Source organism: Pyrus communis, chromosome 4, assembly GCF_041283825.1.
Source record: "Pyrus communis isolate YQ-2024b chromosome 4, ASM4128382v1, whole genome shotgun sequence".
NCBI classification, from domain to species: domain Eukaryota; kingdom Viridiplantae; phylum Streptophyta; class Magnoliopsida; order Rosales; family Rosaceae; genus Pyrus; species Pyrus communis.
The window spans coordinates 22,641,373-22,668,299 of NC_142568.1; the positions used below are offsets into that span (position 1 = coordinate 22,641,373).

General features: G+C 27.7%; 1 protein-coding gene across 1 annotated transcript; it reads left to right on the forward strand.

Annotated features, from left to right (window-relative positions):
* Positions 1-26,152: 26,152 nt before the first annotated feature.
* On the forward strand, positions 26,153-26,713 carry LOC137722187 (uncharacterized). The gene has a single exon (XM_068461152.1). The coding sequence runs from the start codon at positions 26,153-26,155 to the stop codon at positions 26,711-26,713; it is 561 nt and encodes a 186-aa protein (XP_068317253.1).
* The last annotated feature ends 214 nt before the right edge of the window (positions 26,714-26,927 follow it).

Consider the following 26,927-nt stretch of genomic DNA (forward strand, 5'->3'; position numbering starts at 1 on the left):
TGATTAAAAAATAATAATAATTAAAAAGTAGGCCAACTTTTGAAACTAACTTACGCATCAGAAAATGCATGCATTATGGCGGGGATCACGTGAAAATGCATCCAAAATATCTATTAATTGTATATTATGTATTTTCTCCTCAATAATTATGTTTTTATGAACACGGAATTCTGCTGATTTATAATCGATGTTTGTAAAAATGAATAGAAGCATACTAGATCTTGTTTAAGTAGTATTCATATTGATCCCAATATCAAAATCCTCCTGAAGTACATACAGTTTCACAAAAACATCGAAAATACAGATTACGACGAAATATAATATTCATTACTAATTCGAGATATCTGGTTATGGTTAATTATTATGTTCCTTAACTCAATTTCTTTTCGGATATAACAAATATCCCTTCTCATAATAATATTTGTATCAAAAACAAAAAATCAACTCCAAAAAACTTTATTACGAACAATATCCGCTAAATCCCCTAAATTACAATGTTTTGTTCATACACTTGATATGCATAAATACTTATCAATTTGACGGTCGAAACTTAAAACAGTGTTAAAAGTAAAAAGAGATATGTGGATACCATTATCCTAACTTTTATCTATATTATTACATGTCGATGTTAAATTAAACAACTATTATTTTCTCACACATCATATTTGCATGAACAAGAACTAGCCAGCAATCTCTGAAAAGTCGCACCAGCAGCATGAGGCGACGCCACGATCGTATTATAATGCAAACAAATTACGAAGCTTTGAATCTCAGAGGAAATTTATATTTAAAAAAAAAAAAAAAAGATTTGATTAACAAATCTTGTAAGAAGAAAATGTATATAATTAACAACAGATTTGGATGGGCAACATAAATTAATTGAGATTAATTAGCACAAGACAACGATCACCTGAAGGAAAAAAAAATTATGGAAGATGGGAAAACTCGGTCTTTTGTAATTAGTACTAATGAAAGATGTTTCCATTTTTCTTCTTATTTTAATGAATAAATCATTGATGTTTATGGTGATTTAGATGGGATATCTTTTTGGAATAATAATTATAAGTTCATTTGAAATTGCTTTTAAAATGCTTGAAAGCATTTTCGATAAAAATGTAATTGAATCATGAAAAAACAATTCTAGTACTTTTGGAATTGAAAAATATTTTTTTTAAAAGTTTTGAGTCTTTTAAACGAGCACCGAATTATTGGGTTTGCATCTTGTTGATCATGCACACATTGATGCAACATGCGGGGTCGTCTTTTTGGGGTCGGCCTTTTTTGAGACATGCATTTTTCTTGTCTATACTGTTATAAAGGGTTATAATAATTTTCACTATAAAACTGGGTTATGATAATTTTTTTGTCTATAATTTATAACAGTGTCGAACTCATCATAATTTCAGACACAACCAAATCATTCACAAAATGTTTCTCATTTGTGTATAGGGAATTGTTATTGGCATTCCAAAAATCTCATTCTATACTCCAAATCATTCACAAAATGTTTATCATTTGTGTATAGGAAATTGTTATTGGCATTCCAAAAATCTCATTCTAATTAGCTAGGGATCGTACTTCTATATGATCGCTAGTTTACTAGCAACTCCCTTCAAGGACCATAGGAAGAAAAGTACCGATCGTAACATTTTTACCCCTCCTTTTTTTCTTTTTCTTTTTCCATTGAATTTTTTTTCCTAAAACTATTTTTTATTGATTTTTAAAGTTCAAAATATGAGAATATCTTTAAATTTAGGTTTTAAATCTTTAATTTCAATTTTTTAAATATTAATTATAATAGATTTAGCATGGGAAAATATATTTTGAAGAACATGTATATGATAGTTTGTAGTTATGGTAAGAGAAATAAAATAAATAAAAAAATTGAAAATAAAGGGATCGGTAACAAAGTAGCGACAATGTTTGAGTTAAATTGCTAGTTCGCTAGCGATTCTACATCCATATGATCGCTAAACCACTAGCAACTCTCTTCAAGGACCATAGGAAGAAAAGTACCGATCGTAACATTTTTACCCCTCCTTTTTTTCTTTTTCTTTTTCCATTGAATTTTTTTTCCTAAAACTTTTTTTTATTGATTTTTAAAGTTGAAAATATGAGAATATCTTTAAATTTAGGTTTTAAATCTTTAATTTCAATTGTTTAAATATTAATTATAATAGATTTAGCATGTGAAAATATATTTTGAAGAACATGAATATGATAGTTTGTAGTTATGGTAAGAGAAAAAAAATAAATAAAAAAAATTGAAAAGAGGGGGATCGGTATAAAAGTAGCGACAACATGGGAGTTAAATTGCTAGTTCGGTAGCGATTCTACATCCATATGATCGCTAGACTACTAGCAACTCCCTTCAAGGACCATAGGAAGAAAAGTACCGATCGTAACATTTTTACCCCTCCTTTTTTTCTTTTTCTTTTTCCATTGAATTTTTTTTCCTAAAACTATTTTTTATTGATTTTTAAAGTTGAAAATATGAGAATATCTTTAAATTTAGGTTTTAAATCTTTAATTTCAATTGTTTAAATATTAATTATAATAGATTTAGCATGTGAAAATATATTTTGAAGAACATGAATATGATAGTTTGTAGTTATGGTAAGAGAAAAAAAATAAATAAAAAAAATTGAAAAGAGGGGGATCGGTATAAAAGTAGCGACAACATGGGAGTTAAATTGCTAGTTCGCTAGCGATTCTACATGCATATGATCGCTAGACTACTAGCAACTCCCTTCAAGGACCATAGGAAGAAAAGTACCGATCGTAACATTTTTACCCCTCCTTTTTTTCTTTTTCTTTTTCCATTGAATTTTTTTTCCTAAAACTATTTTTTATTGATTTTTAAAGTTCAAAATCTGAGAATATCTTTAAATTTAGGTTTTAAATCTTTAATTTCAATTTTTTAAATATTAATTATAATAGATTTAGCATGGGAAAATATATTTTGAAGAACATGAATATGATAGTTTGTAGTTATGGTAAGAGAAATAAAAAAAATTGAAAATAAAGGGATCGGTAACAAAGTAGCGACACTGTTTGAGTTAAATTGCTACTTCTCTAGCGATTCTACTGGCATATGATCGCTACAATAGTAGCAACTCCCTTCAAGGACCATAGGAAGAAAAGTACCGATCGTAACATTTTTAACCCTCCTTTTTTTCTTTTTCTTTTTCCATTGAATTTTTTTTCCTAAAACTATTTTTTATTGATTTTTAAAGTTGAAAATATGAGAATATCTTTAAATTTAGGTTTTAAATCTTTAATTTCAATTGTTTAAATATTAATTATAATAGATTTAGCATGGGAAAATATATTTTGAAGAACATGAATATGATAGTTTGTAGTTATGGTAAGAGAAATAAAATAAATAAAAAAAATTGAAAAGAGGGGGATCGGTATAAAAGTAGCGACAACATGGGAGTTAAATTGCTAGTTCGCTAGCGATTCTACATCCATATGATCGCTAGACTACTAGCAACTCCCTTCAAGGACCATAGGAAGAAAAGTACCGATCGTAACATTTTTACCCCTCCTTTTTTTCTTTTTCTTTTTCCATTGAATTTTTTTTCCTAAAACTATTTTTTATTGATTTTTAAAGTTCAAAATCTGAGAATATCTTTAAATTTAGGTTTTAAATCTTTAATTTCAATTTTTTAAATATTAATTATAATAGATTTAGCATGAGAAAATATATTTTGAAGAACATGAATATGATAGTTTGTAGTTATGGTAAGAGAAATAAAAAAAATTGAAAATAAAGGGATCGGTAACAAAGTAGCGACACTGTTTGAGTTAAATTGCTACTTCTCTAGCGATTCTACTGGCATATGATCGCTACAATAGTAGCAACTCCCTTCAAGGACCATAGGAAGAAAAGTACCGATCGTAACATTTTTAACCCTCCTTTTTTTCTTTTTCTTTTTCCATTGAATTTTTTTTCCTAAAACTATTTTTTATTGATTTTTAAAGTTGAAAATATGAGAATATCTTTAAATTTAGGTTTTAAATCTTTAATTTCAATTGTTTAAATATTAATTATAATAGATTTAGCATGGGAAAATATATTTTGAAGAACATGAATATGATAGTTTGTAGTTATGGTAAGAGAAATAAAATAAATAAAAAAAATTGAAAAGAGGGGGATCGGTATAAAAGTAGCGACAACATGGGAGTTAAATTGCTAGTTCGCTAGCGATTCTACATCCATATGATCGCTAGACTACTAGCAACTCCCTTCAAGGACCATAGGAAGAAAAGTACCGATCGTAACATTTTTACCCCTCCTTTTTTTCTTTTTCTTTTTCCATTGAATTTTTTTTCCTAAAACTATTTTTTATTGATTTTTAAAGTTCAAAATCTGAGAATATCTTCAAATTTAGGTTTTAAATCTTTAATTTCAATTTTTTAAATATTAATTATAATAGATTTAGCATGGGAAAATATATTTTGAAGAACATGAATATGATAGTTTGTAGTTATGGTAAGAGAAATAAAAAAAATTGAAAATAAAGGGATCGGTAACAAAGTAGCGACACTGTTTGAGTTAAATTGCTAGTTCTCTAGCGATTCTACTGGCATATGATCGCTACAATAGTAGCAACTCCCTTCAAGGACCATAGGAAGAAAAGTACCGATCGTAACATTTTTAACCCTCCTTTTTTTCTTTTTCTTTTTCCATTGAAATTTTTTTTCCTAAAACTATTTTTTATTGATTTTTAAAGTTGAAAATCTGAGAATATCTTTAAATTTAGGTTTTAAATCTTTAATTTCAATTTTTTAAATATTAATTATAATAGATTTAGCATGGGAAAATATATTTTGAAGAACATGAATATGATAGTTTGTAGTTATGGTAAGAGAAATAAAATAAATAAAAAAAATTGAAAAGAGGGGGATCGGTATAAAAGTAGCGACAACATGGGAGTTAAATTGCTAGTTCGCTAGCGATTCTACTTCCATATGATCGCTAGACTACTAGCAACTCCCTTCAAGGACCATAGGAAGAAAAGTACCGATCGTAACATTTTTACCCCTCCTTTTTTTCTTTTTCTTTTTCCATTGAATTTTTTTTCCTAAAACTATTTTTTATTGATTTTTAAAGTTCAAAATCTGAGAATATCTTTAAATTTAGGTTTTAAATCTTTAATTTCAATTTTTTAAATATTAATTATAATAGATTTAGCATGTGAAAATATATTTTGAAGAACATGAATATGATAGTTTGTAGTTATGTTAAGAGAAATAAAATAAATAAAAAAAATTGAAAAGAGGGGGATCGGTATAAAAGTAGCGACAACATGGGTGTTAAATTGCTAGTTCGCTAGCGATTCTACTTCCATATGATCGCTACACTACTAGCAACTCCATTCAGGGACCATAGGAAGAAAAGTACCGATCGTAACATTTTTACCCCTCCTTTTTTTCTTTTTCTTTTTCCATTGAATTTTTTTTCCTAAAACTATTTTTTATTGATTTTTAAAGTTCAAAATATGAGAATATCTTTAAATTTAGGTTTTAAATCTTTAATTTCAATTTTTTAAATATTAATTATAATAGATTTAGCATGGGAAAATATATTTTGAAGAACATGAATATGATAGTTTGTAGTTATGGTAAGAGAAATAAAAAAAATAAAAAAATTGAAAATAAAGGGATCGGTAACAAAGTAGCGACACTTTTTGAGTTAAATTGCTAGTTCTCTAGCGATTCTACTGGCATATGATCGCTACAATAGTAGCAACTCCCTTCAAGGACCATAGGAAGAAAAGTACCGATCGTAACATTTTTAACCCTCCTTTTTTTCTTTTTCTTTTTCCATTGAATTTTTTTTCCTAAAACTATTTTTTATTGATTTTTAAAGTTGAAAATCTGAGAATATCTTTAAATTTAGGTTTTAAATCTTTAATTTCAATTTTTTAAATATTAATTATAATAGATTTAGCATTGGAAAATATATTTTGAAGAACATGAATATGATAGTTTGTAGTTATGGTAAGAGAAATAAAATAAATAAAAAAAATTGAAAATAAAGGGATCGGTAACAAAGTAGCGACACTGTTTGAGTTAAATTGCTAGTTCGCTAGCGATTCTACTGGCATATGATCGCTACAATAGTAGCAACTCCATTCATGGACCATAGGAAGAAAAGTACCGATCGTAACATTTTTACCCCTCCTTTTTTTCTTTTTCTTTTTCCATTGAATTTTTTTTCCTAAAACTATTTTTTATTGATTTTTAAAGTTGAAAATATGAGAATATCTTTAAATTTAGGTTTTAAATCTTTAATTTCAATTGTTTAAATATTAATTATAATAGATTTAGCATGGGAAAATATATTTTGAAGAACATGAATATGATAGTTTGTAGTTATGGTAAGAGAAATAAAATAAATAAAAAAAATTGAAAAGAGGGGGATCGGTATAAAAGTAGCGACAACATGGGAGTTAAATTGCTAGTTCGCTAGCGATTCTACTTCCATATGATCGCTAGACTACTAGCAACTCCCTTCAAGGACCATAGGAAGAAAAGTACCGATCGTAACATTTTTACCCCTCCTTTTTTTCTTTTTCTTTTTCCATTGAATTTTTTTTCCTAAAACTATTTTTTATTGATTTTTAAAGTTCAAAATCTGAGAATATCTTTAAATTTAGGTTTTAAATCTTTAATTTCAATTTTTTAAATATTAATTATAATAGATTTAGCATGTGAAAATATATTTTGAAGAACATGAATATGATAGTTTGTAGTTATGTTAAGAGAAATAAAATAAATAAAAAAAATTGAAAAGAGGGGGATCGGTATAAAAGTAGCGACAATATTGAAGTTAAATTGCTAGTTCGCTAGCGATTCTACTTCCATATGATCGCTAGACTACTAGCAACTCCATTCAAGGACCATAGGAAGAAAAGTACCGATCGTAACATTTTTACCCCTCCTTTTTTTCTTTTTCTTTTTCCATTGAAATTTTTTTTCCTAAAACTATTTTTTATTGATTTTTAAAGTTGAAAATATGAGAATATCTTTAAATTTAGGTTTTAAATCTTTAATTTCAATTGTTTAAATATTAATTATAATAGATTTAGCATGGGAAAATATATTTTGAAGAACATGAATATGATAGTTTGTAGTTATGGTAAGAGAAATAAAATAAATAAAAAAAATTGAAAATAAAGGGATCGGTAACAAAGTAGCGACAACATGGGAGTTTAATTGCTAGTTCGGTAGCGATTCTACATCCATATGATCGCTAGACTACTAGCAACTCCCTTCAAGGACCATAGGAAGAAAAGTACCGATCGTAACATTTTTACCCCTCCTTTTTTTCTTTTTCTTTTTCCATTGAATTTTTTTTCCTAAAACTATTTTTTATTGATTTTTAAAGTTCAAAATATGAGAATATCTTTAAATTTAGGTTTTAAATCTTTAATTTCAATTGTTTAAATATTAATTATAATAGATTTAGCATGTGAAAATATATTTTGAAGAACATGAATTTGATAGTTTGTAGTTATGGTAAGAGAAATAAAATAAATAAAAAAAATTGAAAAGAGGGGGATCGGTATAAAAGTAGCGACAACATGGGTGTTAAATTGCTAGTTCGCTAGCGATTCTACTTCCATATGATCGCTACACTACTAGCAACTCCATTCAGGGACCATAGGAAGAAAAGTACCGATCGTAACATTTTTACCCCTCCTTTTTTTCTTTTTCTTTTTCCATTGAAATTTTTTTTCCTAAAACTATTTTTTATTGATTTTTAAAGTTGAAAATATGAGAATATCTTTAAATTTAGGTTTTAAATCTTTAATTTCAATTGTTTAAATATTAATTATAATAGATTTAGCATGGGAAAATATATTTTGAAGAACATGAATATGATAGTTTGTAGTTATGGTAAGAGAAATAAAATAAATAAAAAAAATTGAAAATAAAGGGATCGGTAACAAAGTAGCGACACTGTTTGAGTTCAATTGCTAGTTCGGTAGCGATTCTACTTCCATATGATCGCTACAATACTAGCAACTCCATTCAAGGACCATAGGAAGAAAAGTACCGATCGTAACATTTTTACCCCTCCTTTTTTTCTTTTTCTTTTTCCATTGAATTTTTTTTCCTAAAACTATTTTTTATTGATTTTTAAAGTTGAAAATATGAGAATATCTTTAAATTTAGGTTTTAAATCTTTAATTTCAATTGTTTAAATATTAATTATAATAGATTTAGCATGTGAAAATATATTTTGAAGAACATGAATTTGATAGTTTGTAGTTATGGTAAGAGAAATAAAATAAATAAAAAAAATTGAAAAGAGGGGGATCGGTAAAAAAGTAGCGACAACATGGTTGTTAAATTGCTAGTTCGCTAGCGATTCTACTTCCATATGATCGCTAGATTACTAGCAACTCCCTTCAAGGACCATAGGAAGAAAATTACCGATCGTAACATTTTTACCCCTCCTTTTTTTCTTTTTCTTTTTCCATTGAATTTTTTTTCCTAAAACTATTTTTTATTGATTTTTAAAGTTGAAAATATGAGAATATCTTTAAATTTAGGTTTTAAATCGTTAATTTCAATTGTTTAAATATTAATTATAATAGATTTAGCATGGGAAAATATATTTTGAAGAAAATGAATATGATAGTTTGTAGTTATGGTAAGAGAAATAAAATAAATAAAAAAAATTGAAAAGAGGGGGATCGGTATAAAAGTAGCGACAACATGGGTGTTAAATTGCTAGTTCGCTAGCGATTCTACTTCCATATGATCGCTACACTACTAGCAACTCCATTCAGGGACCATAGGAAGAAAAGTACCGATCGTAACATTTTTACCCCTCCTTTTTTTCTTTTTCTTTTTCCATTGAAATTTTTTTTCCTAAAACTATTTTTTATTGATTTTTAAAGTTGAAAATATGAGAATATCTTTAAATTTAGGTTTTAAATCTTTAATTTCAATTGTTTAAATATTAATTATAATAGATTTAGCATGGGAAAATATATTTTGAAGAACATGAATATGATAGTTTGTAGTTATGGTAAGAGAAATAAAATAAATAAAAAAAATTGAAAATAAAGGGATCGGTAACAAAGTAGCGACACTGTTTGAGTTCAATTGCTAGTTCGGTAGCGATTCTACTTCCATATGATCGCTACAATACTAGCAACTCCATTCAAGGACCATAGGAAGAAAAGTACCGATCGTAACATTTTTACCCCTCCTTTTTTTCTTTTTCTTTTTCCATTGAATTTTTTTTCCTAAAACTATTTTTTATTGATTTTTAAAGTTCAAAATATGAGAATATCTTTAAATTTAGGTTTTAAATCTTTAATTTCAATTTTTTAAATATTAATTATAATAGATTTAGCATGTGAAAATATATTTTGAAGAACATGAATATGATAGTTTGTAGTTATGTTAAGAGAAATAAAATAAATAAAAAAAATTGAAAAGAGGGGGATCGGTATAAAAGTAGCGACAATATTGAAGTTAAATTGCTAGTTCGCTAGCGATTCTACTTCCATATGATCGCTAGACTACTAGCAACTCTATTCAAGGACCATAGGAAGAAAAGTACCGATCGTAACATTTTTACCCCTCCTTTTTTTCTTTTTCTTTTTCCATTGAAATTTTTTTTCCTAAAACTATTTTTTATTGATTTTTAAAGTTGAAAATATGAGAATATCTTTAAATTTAGGTTTTAAATCTTTAATTTCAATTGTTTAAATATTAATTATAATAGATTTAGCATGGGAAAATATATTTTGAAGAACATGAATATGATAGTTTGTAGTTATGGTAAGAGAAATAAAATAAATAAAAAAAATTGAAAAGAGGGGGATCGGTATAAAAGTAGCGACAACATGGGAGTTAAATTGCTAGTTCGCTAGCGATTCTACTTCCATATGATCGCTAGACTACTAGCAACTCCCTTCAAGGACCATAGGAAGAAAAGTACCGATCGTAACATTTTTACCCCTCCTTTTTTTCTTTTTCTTTTTCCATTGAATTTTTTTTCCTAAAACTATTTTTTATTGATTTTTAAAGTTCAAAATCTGAGAATATCTTTAAATTTAGGTTTTAAATCTTTAATTTCAATTTTTTAAATATTAATTATAATAGATTTAGCATGTGAAAATATATTTTGAAGAACATGAATATGATAGTTTGTAGTTATGTTAAGAGAAATAAAATAAATAAAAAAAATTGAAAAGAGGGGGATCGGTATAAAAGTAGCGACAATATTGAAGTTAAATTGCTAGTTCGCTAGCGATTCTACTTCCATATGATCGCTAGACTACTAGCAACTCCATTCAAGGACCATAGGAAGAAAAGTACCGATCGTAACATTTTTACCCCTCCTTTTTTTCTTTTTCTTTTTCCATTGAAATTTTTTTTCCTAAAACTATTTTTTATTGATTTTTAAAGTTGAAAATATGAGAATATCTTTAAATTTAGGTTTTAAATCTTTAATTTCAATTGTTTAAATATTAATTATAATAGATTTAGCATGGGAAAATATATTTTGAAGAACATGAATATGATAGTTTGTAGTTATGGTAAGAGAAATAAAATAAATAAAAAAAATTGAAAATAAAGGGATCGGTAACAAAGTAGCGACACAGTTTGAGTTCAATTGCTAGTTCGCTAGCGATTCTACATCCATATGATCGCTACAATACTAGCAACTCCATTCATGGACCATAGGAAGAAAAGTACCGATCGTAACATTTTTACCCCTCCTTTTTTTCTTTTTCTTTTTCCATTGAAATTTTTTTTCCTAAAACTATTTTTTATTGATTTTTAAAGTTGAAAATATGAGAATATCTTTAAATTTAGGTTTTAAATCTTTAATTTCAATTGTTTAAATATTAATTATAATAGATTTAGCATGGGAAAATATATTTTGAAGAATATGAATATGATAGTTTGTAGTTATGGTAAGAGAAATAAAATAAATAAAAAAAATTGAAAATAAAGGGATCGGTAACAAAGTAGCGACAACATGGGAGTTTAATTGCTAGTTCGGTAGCGATTCTACATCCATATGATCGCTAGACTACTAGCAACTCCCTTCAAGGACCATAGGAAGAAAAGTACCGATCGTAACATTTTTACCCCTCCTTTTTTTCTTTTTCTTTTTCCATTGAATTTTTTTTCCTAAAACTATTTTTTATTGATTTTTAAAGTTCAAAATATGAGAATATCTTTAAATTTAGGTTTTAAATCTTTAATTTCAATTTTTTAAATATTAATTATAATAGATTTAGCATGTGAAAATATATTTTGAAGAACATGAATATGATAGTTTGTAGTTATGTTAAGAGAAATAAAATAAATAAAAAAAATTGAAAAGAGGGGGATCGGTATAAAAGTAGCGACAATATTGAAGTTAAATTGCTAGTTCGCTAGCGATTCTACTTCCATATGATCGCTAGACTACTAGCAACTCCATTCAAGGACCATAGGAAGAAAAGTACCGATCGTAACATTTTTACCCCTCCTTTTTTTCTTTTTCTTTTTCCATTGAAATTTTTTTTCCTAAAACTATTTTTTATTGATTTTTAAAGTTGAAAATATGAGAATATCTTTAAATTTAGGTTTTAAATCTTTAATTTCAATTGTTTAAATATTAATTATAATAGATTTAGCATGGGAAAATATATTTTGAAGAACATGAATATGATAGTTTGTAGTTATGGTAAGAGAAATAAAATAAATAAAAAAAATTGAAAAGAGGGGGATCGGTATAAAAGTAGCGACAACATGGGAGTTAAATTGCTAGTTCGCTAGCGATTCTACTTCCATATGATCGCTAGACTACTAGCAACTCCCTTCAAGGACCATAGGAAGAAAAGTACCGATCGTAACATTTTTACCCCTCCTTTTTTTCTTTTTCTTTTTCCATTGAATTTTTTTTCCTAAAACTATTTTTTATTGATTTTTAAAGTTCAAAATCTGAGAATATCTTTAAATTTAGGTTTTAAATCTTTAATTTCAATTTTTTAAATATTAATTATAATAGATTTAGCATGTGAAAATATATTTTGAAGAACATGAATATGATAGTTTGTAGTTATGTTAAGAGAAATAAAATAAATAAAAAAAATTGAAAAGAGGGGGATCGGTATAAAAGTAGCGACAATATTGAAGTTAAATTGCTAGTTCGCTAGCGATTCTACTTCCATATGATCGCTAGACTACTAGCAACTCCATTCAGGGACCATAGGAAGAAAAGTACCGATCGTAACATTTTTACCCCTCCTTTTTTTCTTTTTCTTTTTCCATTGAAATTTTTTTTCCTAAAACTATTTTTTATTGATTTTTAAAGTTGAAAATATGAGAATATCTTTAAATTTAGGTTTTAAATCTTTAATTTCAATTGTTTAAATATTAATTATAATAGATTTAGCATGGGAAAATATATTTTGAAGAACATGAATATGATAGTTTGTAGTTATGGTAAGAGAAATAAAATAAATAAAAAAAATTGAAAATAAAGGGATCGGTAACAAAGTAGCGACACAGTTTGAGTTCAATTGCTAGTTCGCTAGCGATTCTACATCCATATGATCGCTACAATACTAGCAACTCCATTCATGGACCATAGGAAGAAAAGTACCGATCGTAACATTTTTACCCCTCCTTTTTTTCTTTTTCTTTTTCCATTGAAATTTTTTTTCCTAAAACTATTTTTTATTGATTTTTAAAGTTGAAAATATGAGAATATCTTTAAATTTAGGTTTTAAATCTTTAATTTCAATTGTTTAAATATTAATTATAATAGATTTAGCATGGGAAAATATATTTTGAAGAATATGAATATGATAGTTTGTAGTTATGGTAAGAGAAATAAAATAAATAAAAAAAATTGAAAATAAAGGGATCGGTAACAAAGTAGCGACAACATGGGAGTTTAATTGCTAGTTCGGTAGCGATTCTACATCCATATGATCGCTAGACTACTAGCAACTCCCTTCAAGGACCATAGGAAGAAAAGTACCGATCGTAACATTTTTACCCCTCCTTTTTTTCTTTTTCTTTTTCCATTGAATTTTTTTTCCTAAAACTATTTTTTATTGATTTTTAAAGTTCAAAATATGAGAATATCTTTAAATTTAGGTTTTAAATCTTTAATTTCAATTGTTTAAATATTAATTATAATAGATTTAGCATGTGAAAATATATTTTGAAGAACATGAATTTGATAGTTTGTAGTTATGGTAAGAGAAATAAAATAAATAAAAAAAATTGAAAAGAGGGGGATCGGTATAAAAGTAGCGACAACATGGGAGTTAAATTGCTAGTTCGCTAGCGATTCTACTTCCATATGATCGCTAGACTACTAGCAACTCCCTTCAAGGACCATAGGAAGAAAAGTACCGATCGTAACATTTTTACCCCTCCTTTTTTTCTTTTTCTTTTTTCATTGAATTTTTTTTCCTAAAACTATTTTTTATTGATTTTTAAAGTTCAAAATATGAGAATATCTTTAAATTTAGGTTTTAAATCTTTAATTTCAATTGTTTAAATATTAATTATAATAGATTTAGCATGTGAAAATATATTTTGAAGAACATGAATTTGATAGTTTGTAGTTATGGTAAGAGAAATAAAATAAATAAAAAAAATTGAAAAGAGGGGGATCGGTATAAAAGTAGCGACAACATGGGAGTTAAATTGCTAGTTCGCTAGCGATTCTACTTCCATATGATCGCTAGACTACTAGCAACTCCCTTCAAGGACCATAGGAAGAAAAGTACCGATCGTAACATTTTTACCCCTCCTTTTTTTCTTTTTCTTTTTCCATTGAATTTTTTTTCCTAAAACTATTTTTTATTGATTTTTAAAGTTGAAAATATGAGAATATCTTTAAATTTAGGTTTTAAATCTTTAATTTCAATTGTTTAAATATTAATTATAATAGATTTAGCATGTGAAAATATATTTTGAAGAACATGAATTTGATAGTTTGTAGTTATGGTAAGAGAAATAAAATAAATAAAAAAAATTGAAAAGAGGGGGATCGGTATAAAAGTAGCGACAACATGGGTGTTAAATTGCTAGTTCGCTAGCGATTCTACTTCCATATGATCGCTACACTACTTGCAACTCCATTCAGGGACCATAGGAAGAAAAGTACCGATCGTAACATTTTTACCCCTCCTTTTTTTCTTTTTCTTTTTCCATTGAAATTTTTTTTCCTAAAACTATTTTTTATTGATTTTTAAAGTTGAAAATATGAGAATATCTTTAAATTTAGGTTTTAAATCTTTAATTTCAATTGTTTAAATATTAATTATAATAGATTTAGCATGGGAAAATATATTTTGAAGAACATGAATATGATAGTTTGTAGTTATGGTAAGAGAAATAAAATAAATAAAAAAAATTGAAAATAAAGGGATCGGTAACAAAGTAGCGACAGTGTTTGAGTTTAATTGCTAGTTCGCTAGCGATTCTACTTCCATATGATCGCTACAATACTAGCAACTCCATTCAAGGACCATAGGAAGAAAAGTACCGATCGTAACATTTTTACCCCTCCTTTTTTTCTTTTTCTTTTTCCACTGAATTTTTTTTCCTAAAACTATTTTTTATTGATTTTTAAAGTTGAAAATATGAGAATATCTTTAAATTTAGGTTTTAAATCTTTAATTTCAATTGTTTAAATATTAATTATAATAGATTTAGCATGGGAAAATATATTTTGAAGAACATGAATATGATAGTTTGTAGTTATGTTAAGAGAAATAAAATAAATAAAAAAAATTGAAAAGAGGGGGATCGGTATAAAAGTAGCGACAACATGGGTGTTAAATTGCTAGTTCGCTAGCGATTCTACTTCCATATGATCGCTACACTACTAGCAACTCCATTCAGGGACCATAGGAAGAAAAGTACCGATCGTAACATTTTTACCCCTCCTTTTTTTCTTTTTCTTTTTCCATTGAAATTTTTTTTCCTAAAACTATTTTTTATTGATTTTTAAAGTTGAAAATATGAGAATATCTTTAAATTTAGGTTTTAAATCTTTAATTTCAATTGTTTAAATATTAATTATAATAGATTTAGCATGGGAAAATATATTTTGAAGAACATGAATATGATAGTTTGTAGTTATGGTAAGAGAAATAAAATAAATAAAAAAAATTGAAAATAAAGGGATCGGTAACAAAGTAGCGACACTGTTTGAGTTCAATTGCTAGTTCGGTAGCGATTCTACTTCCATATGATCGCTACAATACTAGCAACTCCATTCAAGGACCATAGGAAGAAAAGTACCGATCGTAACATTTTTACCCCTCCTTTTTTTCTTTTTCTTTTTCCATTGAATTTTTTTTCCTAAAACTATTTTTTATTGATTTTTAAAGTTCAAAATATGAGAATATCTTTAAATTTAGGTTTTAAATCTTTAATTTCAATTGTTTAAATATTAATTATAATAGATTTAGCATGGGAAAATATATTTTGAAGAACATGAATATGATAGTTTGTAGTTATGGTAAGAGAAATAAAATAAATAAAAAAAATTGAAAAGAGGGGGATCGGTATAAAAGTAGCGACAACATGGGAGTTAAATTGCTAGTTCGGTAGCGATTCTACATCCATATGATCGCTAGACTACTAGCAACTCCCTTCAAGGACCATAGGAAGAAAAGTACCGATCGTAACATTTTTACCCCTCCTTTTTTTCTTTTTCTTTTTCCATTGAATTTTTTTTCCTAAAACTATTTTTTATTGATTTTTAAAGTTGAAAATATGAGAATATCTTTAAATTTAGGTTTTAAATCTTTAATTTCAATTGTTTAAATATTAATTATAATAGATTTAGCATGTGAAAATATATTTTGAAGAACATGAATTTGATAGTTTGTAGTTATGGTAAGAGAAATAAAATAAATAAAAAAAATTGAAAAGAGGGGGATCGGTATAAAAGTAGCGACAACATGGGAGTTAAATTGCTAGTTCGCTAGCGATTCTACTTCCATATGATCGCTAGACTACTAGCAACTCCCTTCAAGGACCATAGGAAGAAAAGTACCGATCGTAACATTTTTACCCCTCCTTTTTTTCTTTTTCTTTTTTCATTGAATTTTTTTTCCTAAAACTATTTTTTATTGATTTTTAAAGTTCAAAATATGAGAATATCTTTAAATTTAGGTTTTAAATCTTTAATTTCAATTGTTTAAATATTAATTATAATAGATTTAGCATGTGAAAATATATTTTGAAGAACATGAATTTGATAGTTTGTAGTTATGGTAAGAGAAATAAAATAAATAAAAAAAATTGAAAAGAGGGGGATCGGTATAAAAGTAGCGACAACATGGGAGTTAAATTGCTAGTTCGCTAGCGATTCTACTTCCATATGATCGCTAGACTACTAGCAACTCCCTTCAAGGACCATAGGAAGAAAAGTACCGATCGTAACATTTTTACCCCTCCTTTTTTTCTTTTTCTTTTTCCATTGAATTTTTTTTCCTAAAACTATTTTTTATTGATTTTTAAAGTTGAAAATATGAGAATATCTTTAAATTTAGGTTTTAAATCTTTAATTTCAATTGTTTAAATATTAATTATAATAGATTTAGCATGTGAAAATATATTTTGAAGAACATGAATTTGATAGTTTGTAGTTATGGTAAGAGAAATAAAATAAATAAAAAAAATTGAAAAGAGGGGGATCGGTATAAAAGTAGCGACAACATGGGTGTTAAATTGCTAGTTCGCTAGCGATTCTACTTCCATATGATCGCTACACTACTTGCAACTCCATTCAGGGACCATAGGAAGAAAAGTACCGATCGTAACATTTTTACCCCTCCTTTTTTTCTTTTTCTTTTTCCATTGAAATTTTTTTTCCTAAAACTATTTTTTATTGATTTTTAAAGTTGAAAATATGAGAATATCTTTAAATTTAGGTTTTAAATCTTTAATTTCAATTGTTTAAATATTAATTATAATAGATTTAGCATGGGAAAATATATTTTGAAGAACATGAATATGATAGTTTGTAGTTATGGTAAGAGAAATAAAATAAATAAAAAAAATTGAAAATAAAGGGATCGGTAACAAAGTAGCGACAGTGTTTGAGTTTAATTGCTAGTTCGCTAGCGATTCTACTTCCATATGATCGCTACAATACTAGCAACTCCATTCAAGGACCATAGGAAGAAAAGTACCGATCGTAACATTTTTACCCCTCCTTTTTTTCTTTTTCTTTTTCCACTGAATTTTTTTTCCTAAAACTATTTTTTATTGATTTTTAAAGTTGAAAATATGAGAATATCTTTAAATTTAGGTTTTAAATCTTTAATTTCAATTGTTTAAATATTAATTATAATAGATTTAGCATGGGAAAATATATTTTGAAGAACATGAATATGATAGTTTGTAGTTATGTTAAGAGAAATAAAATAAATAAAAAAAATTGAAAAGAGGGGGATCGGTATAAAAGTAGCGACAACATGGGTGTTAAATTGCTAGTTCGCTAGCGATTCTACTTCCATATGATCGCTACACTACTAGCAACTCCATTCAGGGACCATAGGAAGAAAAGTACCGATCGTAACATTTTTACCCCTCCTTTTTTTCTTTTTCTTTTTCCATTGAAATTTTTTTTCCTAAAACTATTTTTTATTGATTTTTAAAGTTGAAAATATGAGAATATCTTTAAATTTAGGTTTTAAATCTTTAATTTCAATTGTTTAAATATTAATTATAATAGATTTAGCATGGGAAAATATATTTTGAAGAACATGAATATGATAGTTTGTAGTTATGGTAAGAGAAATAAAATAAATAAAAAAAATTGAAAATAAAGGGATCGGTAACAAAGTAGCGACACTGTTTGAGTTCAATTGCTAGTTCGGTAGCGATTCTACTTCCATATGATCGCTACAATACTAGCAACTCCATTCAAGGACCATAGGAAGAAAAGTACCGATCGTAACATTTTTACCCCTCCTTTTTTTCTTTTTCTTTTTCCATTGAATTTTTTTTCCTAAAACTATTTTTTATTGATTTTTAAAGTTCAAAATATGAGAATATCTTTAAATTTAGGTTTTAAATCTTTAATTTCAATTGTTTAAATATTAATTATAATAGATTTAGCATGGGAAAATATATTTTGAAGAACATGAATATGATAGTTTGTAGTTATGGTAAGAGAAATAAAATAAATAAAAAAAATTGAAAAGAGGGGGATCGGTATAAAAGTAGCGACAACATGGGAGTTAAATTGCTAGTTCGGTAGCGATTCTACATCCATATGATCGCTAGACTACTAGCAACTCCCTTCAAGGACCATAGGAAGAAAAGTACCGATCGTAACATTTTTACCCCTCCTTTTTTTCTTTTTCTTTTTCCATTGAATTTTTTTTCCTAAAACTATTTTTTATTGATTTTTAAAGTTGAAAATATGAGAATATCTTTAAATTTAGGTTTTAAATCTTTAATTTCAATTGTTTAAATATTAATTATAATAGATTTAGCATGTGAAAATATATTTTGAAGAACATGAATTTGATAGTTTGTAGTTATGGTAAGAGAAATAAAATAAATAAAAAAAATTGAAAAGAGGGGGATCGGTATAAAAGTAGCGACAACATGGGAGTTAAATTGCTAGTTCGCTAGCGATTCTACTTCCATATGATCGCTAGACTACTAGCAACTCCCTTCAAGGACCATAGGAAGAAAAGTACCGATCGTAACATTTTTACCCCTCCTTTTTTTCTTTTTCTTTTTTCATTGAATTTTTTTTCCTAAAACTATTTTTTATTGATTTTTAAAGTTCAAAATATGAGAATATCTTTAAATTTAGGTTTTAAATCTTTAATTTCAATTGTTTAAATATTAATTATAATAGATTTAGCATGTGAAAATATATTTTGAAGAACATGAATTTGATAGTTTGTAGTTATGGTAAGAGAAATAAAATAAATAAAAAAAATTGAAAAGAGGGGGATCGGTATAAAAGTAGCGACAACATGGGAGTTAAATTGCTAGTTCGCTAGCGATTCTACTTCCATATGATCGCTAGACTACTAGCAACTCCCTTCAAGGACCATAGGAAGAAAAGTACCGATCGTAACATTTTTACCCCTCCTTTTTTTCTTTTTCTTTTTCCATTGAATTTTTTTTCCTAAAACTATTTTTTATTGATTTTTAAAGTTGAAAATATGAGAATATCTTTAAATTTAGGTTTTAAATCTTTAATTTCAATTGTTTAAATATTAATTATAATAGATTTAGCATGTGAAAATATATTTTGAAGAACATGAATTTGATAGTTTGTAGTTATGGTAAGAGAAATAAAATAAATAAAAAAAATTGAAAAGAGGGGGATCGGTATAAAAGTAGCGACAACATGGGTGTTAAATTGCTAGTTCGCTAGCGATTCTACTTCCATATGATCGCTACACTACTTGCAACTCCATTCAGGGACCATAGGAAGAAAAGTACCGATCGTAACATTTTTACCCCTCCTTTTTTTCTTTTTCTTTTTCCATTGAAATTTTTTTTCCTAAAACTATTTTTTATTGATTTTTAAAGTTGAAAATATGAGAATATCTTTAAATTTAGGTTTTAAATCTTTAATTTCAATTGTTTAAATATTAATTATAATAGATTTAGCATGGGAAAATATATTTTGAAGAACATGAATATGATAGTTTGTAGTTATGGTAAGAGAAATAAAATAAATAAAAAAAATTGAAAATAAAGGGATCGGTAACAAAGTAGCGACACTGTTTGAGTTTAATTGCTAGTTCGGTAGCGATTCTTCTTCCATATGATCGCTACAATACTAGCAACTCCATTCAAGGACCATAGGAAGAAAAGTACCGATCGTAACATTTTTACCCCTCCTTTTTTTCTTTTTCTTTTTCCACTGAATTTTTTTTCCTAAAACTATTTTTTATTGATTTTTAAAGTTGAAAATATGAGAATATCTTTAAATTTAGGTTTTAAATCTTTAATTTCAATTGTTTAAATATTAATTATAATAGATTTAGCATGGGAAAATATATTTTGAAGAACATGAATATGATAGTTTGTAGTTATGTTAAGAGAAATAAAATAAATAAAAAAAATTGAAAAGAGGGGGATCGGTATAAAAGTAGCGACAACATGGGTGTTAAATTGCTAGTTCGCTAGCGATTCTACTTCCATATGATCGCTACACTACTAGCAACTCCATTCAGGGACCATAGGAAGAAAAGTACCGATCGTAACATTTTTACCCCTCCTTTTTTTCTTTTTCTTTTTCCATTGAAATTTTTTTTCCTAAAACTATTTTTTATTGATTTTTAAAGTTGAAAATATGAGAATATCTTTAAATTTAGGTTTTAAATCTTTAATTTCAATTGTTTAAATATTAATTATAATAGATTTAGCATGGGAAAATATATTTTGAAGAACATGAATATGATAGTTTGTAGTTATGGTAAGAGAAATAAAATAAATAAAAAAAATTGAAAATAAAGGGATCGGTAACAAAGTAGCGACACTGTTTGAGTTCAATTGCTAGTTCGGTAGCGATTCTACTTCCATATGATCGCTACAATACTAGCAACTCCATTCAAGGACCATAGGAAGAAAAGTACCGATCGTAACATTTTTACCCCTCCTTTTTTTCTTTTTCTTTTTCCATTGAATTTTTTTTCCTAAAACTATTTTTTATTGATTTTTAAAGTTCAAAATATGAGAATATCTTTAAATTTAGGTTTTAAATCTTTAATTTCAATTGTTTAAATATTAATTATAATAGATTTAGCATGGGAAAATATATTTTGAAGAACATGAATATGATAGTTTGTAGTTATGGTAAGAGAAATAAAATAAATAAAAAAAATTGAAAAGAGGGGGATCGGTATAAAAGTAGCGACAACATGGGAGTTAAATTGCTAGTTCGGTAGCGATTCTACATCCATATGATCGCTAGACTACTAGCAACTCCCTTCAAGGACCATAGGAAGAAAAGTACCGATCGTAACATTTTTACCCCTCCTTTTTTTCTTTTTCTTTTTCCATTGAATTTTTTTTCCTAAAACTATTTTTTATTGATTTTTAAAGTTGAAAATATGAGAATATCTTTAAATTTAGGTTTTAAATCTTTAATTTCAATTGTTTAAATATTAATTATAATAGATTTAGCATGTGAAAATATATTTTGAAGAACATGAATTTGATAGTTTGTAGTTATGGTAAGAGAAATAAAATAAATAAAAAAAATTGAAAAGAGGGGGATCGGTATAAAAGTAGCGACAACATGGGTGTTAAATTGCTAGTTCGCTAGCGATTCTACTTCCATATGATCGCTACACTACTAGCAACTCCATTCAGGGACCATAGGAAGAAAAGTACCGATCGTAACATTTTTACCCCTCCTTTTTTTCTTTTTCTTTTTCCATTGAAATTTTTTTTCCTAAAACTATTTTTTATTGATTTTTAAAGTTGAAAATATGAGAATATCTTTAAATTTAGGTTTTAAATCTTTAATTTCAATTGTTTAAATATTAATTATAATAGATTTAGCATGGGAAAATATATTTTGAAGAACATGAATATGATAGTTTGTAGTTATGGTAAGAGAAATAAAATAAATAAAAAAAATTGAAAATAAAGGGATCGGTAACAAAGTAGCGACACTGTTTGAGTTCAATTGCTAGTTCGGTAGCGATTCTACTTCCATATGATCGCTACAATACTAGCAACTCCATTCAAGGACCATAGGAAGAAAAGTACCGATCGTAACATTTTTACCCCTCCTTTTTTTCTTTTTCTTTTTCCATTGAATTTTTTTTCCTAAAACTATTTTTTATTGATTTTTAAAGTTCAAAATATGAGAATATCTTTAAATTTAGGTTTTAAATCTTTAATTTCAATTGTTTAAATATTAATTATAATAGATTTAGCATGTGAAAATATATTTTGAAGAACATGAATTTGATAGTTTGTAGTTATGGTAAGAGAAATAAAATAAATAAAAAAAATTGAAAAGAGGGGGATCGGTATAAAAGTAGCGACAACATGGGAGTTAAATTGCTAGTTCGCTAGCGATTCTACTTCCATATGATCGCTAGACTACTAGCAACTCCCTTCAAGGACCATAGGAAGAAAAGTACCGATCGTAACATTTTTACCCCTCCTTTTTTTCTTTTTCTTTTTCCATTGAATTTTTTTTCCTAAAACTATTTTTTATTGATTTTTAAAGTTGAAAATATGAGAATATCTTTAAATTTAGGTTTTAAATCTTTAATTTCAATTGTTTAAATATTAATTATAATAGATTTAGCATGTGAAAATATATTTTGAAGAACATGAATTTGATAGTTTGTAGTTATGGTAAGAGAAATAAAATAAATAAAAAAAATTGAAAAGAGGGGGATCGGTATAAAAGTAGCGACAACATGGGTGTTAAATTGCTAGTTCGCTAGCGATTCTACTTCCATATGATCGCTACACTACTAGCAACTCCATTCAGGGACCATAGGAAGAAAAGTACCGATCGTAACATTTTTACCCCTCCTTTTTTTCTTTTTCTTTTTCCATTGAAATTTTTTTTCCTAAAACTATTTTTTATTGATTTTTAAAGTTGAAAATATGAGAATATCTTTAAATTTAGGTTTTAAATCTTTAATTTCAATTGTTTAAATATTAATTATAATAGATTTAGCATGGGAAAATATATTTTGAAGAACATGAATATGATAGTTTGTAGTTATGGTAAGAGAAATAAAATAAATAAAAAAAATTGAAAATAAAGGGATCGGTAACAAAGTAGCGACACTGTTTGAGTTCAATTGCTAGTTCGGTAGCGATTCTACTTCCATATGATCGCTACAATACTAGCAACTCCATTCAAGGACCATAGGAAGAAAAGTACCGATCGTAACATTTTTACCCCTCCTTTTTTTCTTTTTCTTTTTCCATTGAATTTTTTTTCCTAAAACTATTTTTTATTGATTTTTAAAGTTGAAAATATGAGAATATCTTTAAATTTAGGTTTTAAATCTTTAATTTCAATTGTTTAAATATTAATTATAATAGATTTAGCATGTGAAAATATATTTTGAAGAACATGAATTTGATAGTTTGTAGTTATGGTAAGAGAAATAAAATAAATAAAAAAAATTGAAAAGAGGGGGATCGGTATAAAAGTAGCGACAACATGGTTGTTAAATTGCTAGTTCGCTAGCGATTCTACTTCCATATGATCGCTAGATTACTAGCAACTCCCTTCAAGGACCATAGGAAGAAAATTACCGATCGTAACATTTTTACCCCTCCTTTTTTTCTTTTTCTTTTTCCATTGAATTTTTTTTCCTAAAACTATTTTTTATTGATTTTTAAAGTTGAAAATATGAGAATATCTTTAAATTTAGGTTTTAAATCGTTAATTTCAATTGTTTAAATATTAATTATAATAGATTTAGCATGGGAAAATATATTTTGAAGAAAATGAATATGATAGTTTGTAGTTATGGTAAGAGAAATAAAATAAATAAAAAAAATTGAAAAGAGGGGGATCGGTATAAAAGTAGCGACAACATGGGTGTTAAATTGCTAGTTCGCTAGCGATTCTACTTCCATATGATCGCTACACTACTAGCAACTCCATTCAGGGACCATAGGAAGAAAAGTACCGATCGTAACATTTTTACCCCTCCTTTTTTTCTTTTTCTTTTTCCATTGAATTTTTTTTCCTAAAACTATTTTTTATTGATTTTTAAAGTTGAAAATATGAGAATATCTTTAAATTTAGGTTTTAAATCTTTAATTTCAATTGTTCAAATATTAATTATAATAGATTTAGCATGTGAAAATATATTTTGAAGAACATGAATTTGATAGTTTGTAGTTATGGTAAGAGAAATAAAATAAATAAAAAAAATTGAAAAGAGGGGGATCGGTATAAAAGTAGCGACAACATGGGTGTTAAATTGCTAGTTCGCTAGCGATTCTACTTCCATATGATCGCTACACTACTTGCAACTCCATTCAGGGACCATAGGAAGAAAAGTACCGATCGTAACATTTTTACCCCTCCTTTTTTTCTTTTTCTTTTTCCATTGAAATTTTTTTTCCTAAAACTATTTTTTATTGATTTTTAAAGTTGAAAATATGAGAATATCTTTAAATTTAGGTTTTAAATCTTTAATTTCAATTGTTTAAATATTAATTATAATAGATTTAGCATGGGAAAATATATTTTGAAGAACATGAATATGATAGTTTGTAGTTATGGTAAGAGAAATAAAATAAATAAAAAAAATTGAAAATAAAGGGATCGGTAACAAAGTAGCGACACTGTTTGAGTTTAATTGCTAGTTCGGTAGCGATTCTACTTCCATATGATCGCTAGATTACTAGCAGCTCCCTTCAAGAACCGTAGGAAGAAAAGTACCGATCGTAACATTTTTACTCCTCCTTTTTTCTTTTTCTTTTTCCATTGAAATTTTTTTCCTAAAACTATTTTTTATTGATTTTTAAAGTTGAAAATATGAGAATATCTTTAAATTTAGGTTTTAAATCGTTAATTTCACTTGTTTAAATGTTAATTATAATAGATTTAGCATGGAAAAATATATTTTGAAGAACATGAATATGATAGTTTGTAGTTATGGTAAGAGAAATAAAAATAAATAAAAAATAAAAAATAAAATTTGAAAAGAGGGAGATCGGTATGAAATTAGCAACTTTATTTCAGCACAATTGCTAGTTACATAGCGATTATAATGCCAAATGATTGCTATCTCACTAGCAACTCCCTTCAAGGACGATAGGAATAAAAGTACCGATCGTAACATTTTTACCCCTCCTTTTTTCTTTTTCTTCTTGCGTTACTTTATTTGGATTCAAACATGTTTTATATTTATATCCTTATTTTCGAATTTTTTGACATGGATTATAAGAAAATTTTCACCAAAAATACATTTTGTAGAACATGAAGATGATAGTTTCGTGTTGTGGTATGGGCAAGATGAAAATTCAACAAAAATAAAACTTAAAATAAATAAAATTAATGGTTTAGACGCAGGGAGACGTAGTCCAAACTCACGCCCAAGCCCAAACTTATGCGGCCCACTAGAAAGCTCAAGGCGCAATAGAAGCAGTGGAGGCCTATGAATAGTAACACCATGAGTTCAAGTATTTAGTGGCGTGTTAATAATAACACTCTGAGCTCAGCATGTTTCATTGCCCAGCGTATTCAAATTTTTTTCCATCGCCACAGCACAGCGAAGAAATGTTTTTTTTTCCCCCTTAAATAGGGGTTACTATGTTACAACTTATGACTTTAGTGCATATCCTATCATGGTTGATAGTCACTTATAATATGCCTACCCCAGGCAACAATGCATTGTTTGGCTAACTATGGTTGACCCTTAAGATTAAAACGAAACCATACCCCCCATTGATAACGGCCTATAAATGCCTTATTCCGACACCGATGCTTCATGCAGGCAACAACAGTCGACCCCTGGAATTAAAACTAAACACACCCCTTATAAATGCCTTACCCCTGACACCTATGTTTCGTACGACGAACCATGGCTGACATATGACATTAAAACTAAACCCTACCCCCTATAAACGCCCTACCCTTGACATAATTCGTTTGTACAGGCAACAATAGTTGACCCATGAGAATCGAACTTAAGACTTCTTCCTTATAAATGAAGAGTGATTTTTTTTTTATAACAAATCATATTATTTACATTAAGGGGATGAGAGTAAGCTAGCAATAATGTAGTTCAAATTCACTATTGACAAGAATCGAACATAAAACTTCTTACTTACAAATGAAAAGAAATATTATTAGACTGTAGTACGAAGTGCAAGATCATAATAATTTGATCCAATGCATTGGGAATCTATTATATACATCTGCCTATATTTAGGTGATGTAAATATGAGAATTTTCAGTCTTTCCATGCTTATCTCATCATAGCCTATATATAACGGGGTTATTAGTACGAAGGAAATATAAACAAACCTATTGATCAGTTCTCTCTCTTTCATCATGTTGCCTGTCCCGCTCCTCTCAAAATTGGGTAACTATGAAGTTGAAGTTCATGGCGTTTAAGTGAAAGTGAGTGTGGTTGAAGATGGTCGGTTGATTCGTGAAAAAATGTCAGAACTACGGGGTTTCTTGAAATCCCAAGTCCCTGTTATGGGACTTGACTTTAAGCCAGGATCTTCCTATGCCCAAATGGTGCTTGTTTGTGCCGGATGTCGTTGCTTGATCGTCCCGGGGCTAAAGGAAGCACGTAAGTATATTCCTGGGCAGGGTTATGTAGCTGAACGTAGAGTACAAGAACTTGAGCAGCTTCTCGCTGATGACACTATAGGTTTTGTGGGAATGCGACTGAAATTAAAACTCTCCCAGACCCTTCATTATAGTAAGTTTAAGATTGGTGCAGACCAGGGTGATTTGGCAGCCAAGGTACTGAAGAAACCCAATCTCGCAACATGGGGATTAGCGGAGTTGGCAAGTGAAGTTGGTTTTGATATCAAGCCAGTTGTAGGCACATCCTTAGGTGGAAGATGTGTTGTTCCTGATTGGAATGCCACAGTTTTCTCTGATGAACAGATCAAGTATGCAATTCATGATGTTTATGCTTCCTACCTATTGGCAAGAAGCTTTTGGGCATGCTTTAAATCCGTTCGCTTTTGGAGCTTTTGGGCATGATAATAAGTATTTATGTTTCTTTGTATTTTGTTTCGTCAATGATTGTGAAGGCTTTCATTTGTGAGGAGGGCCTCTTTCTTTTCCAACAAAACTACAATGATATCAAATATTCTCTCTTCACTGCTTTATTTTTTCTTCCGACGTTTCAATGTTTTACATCTGATTTTTCATGTAAATTTATAGCAAGTTCTAACAAACAACCAAAGGTCACGTT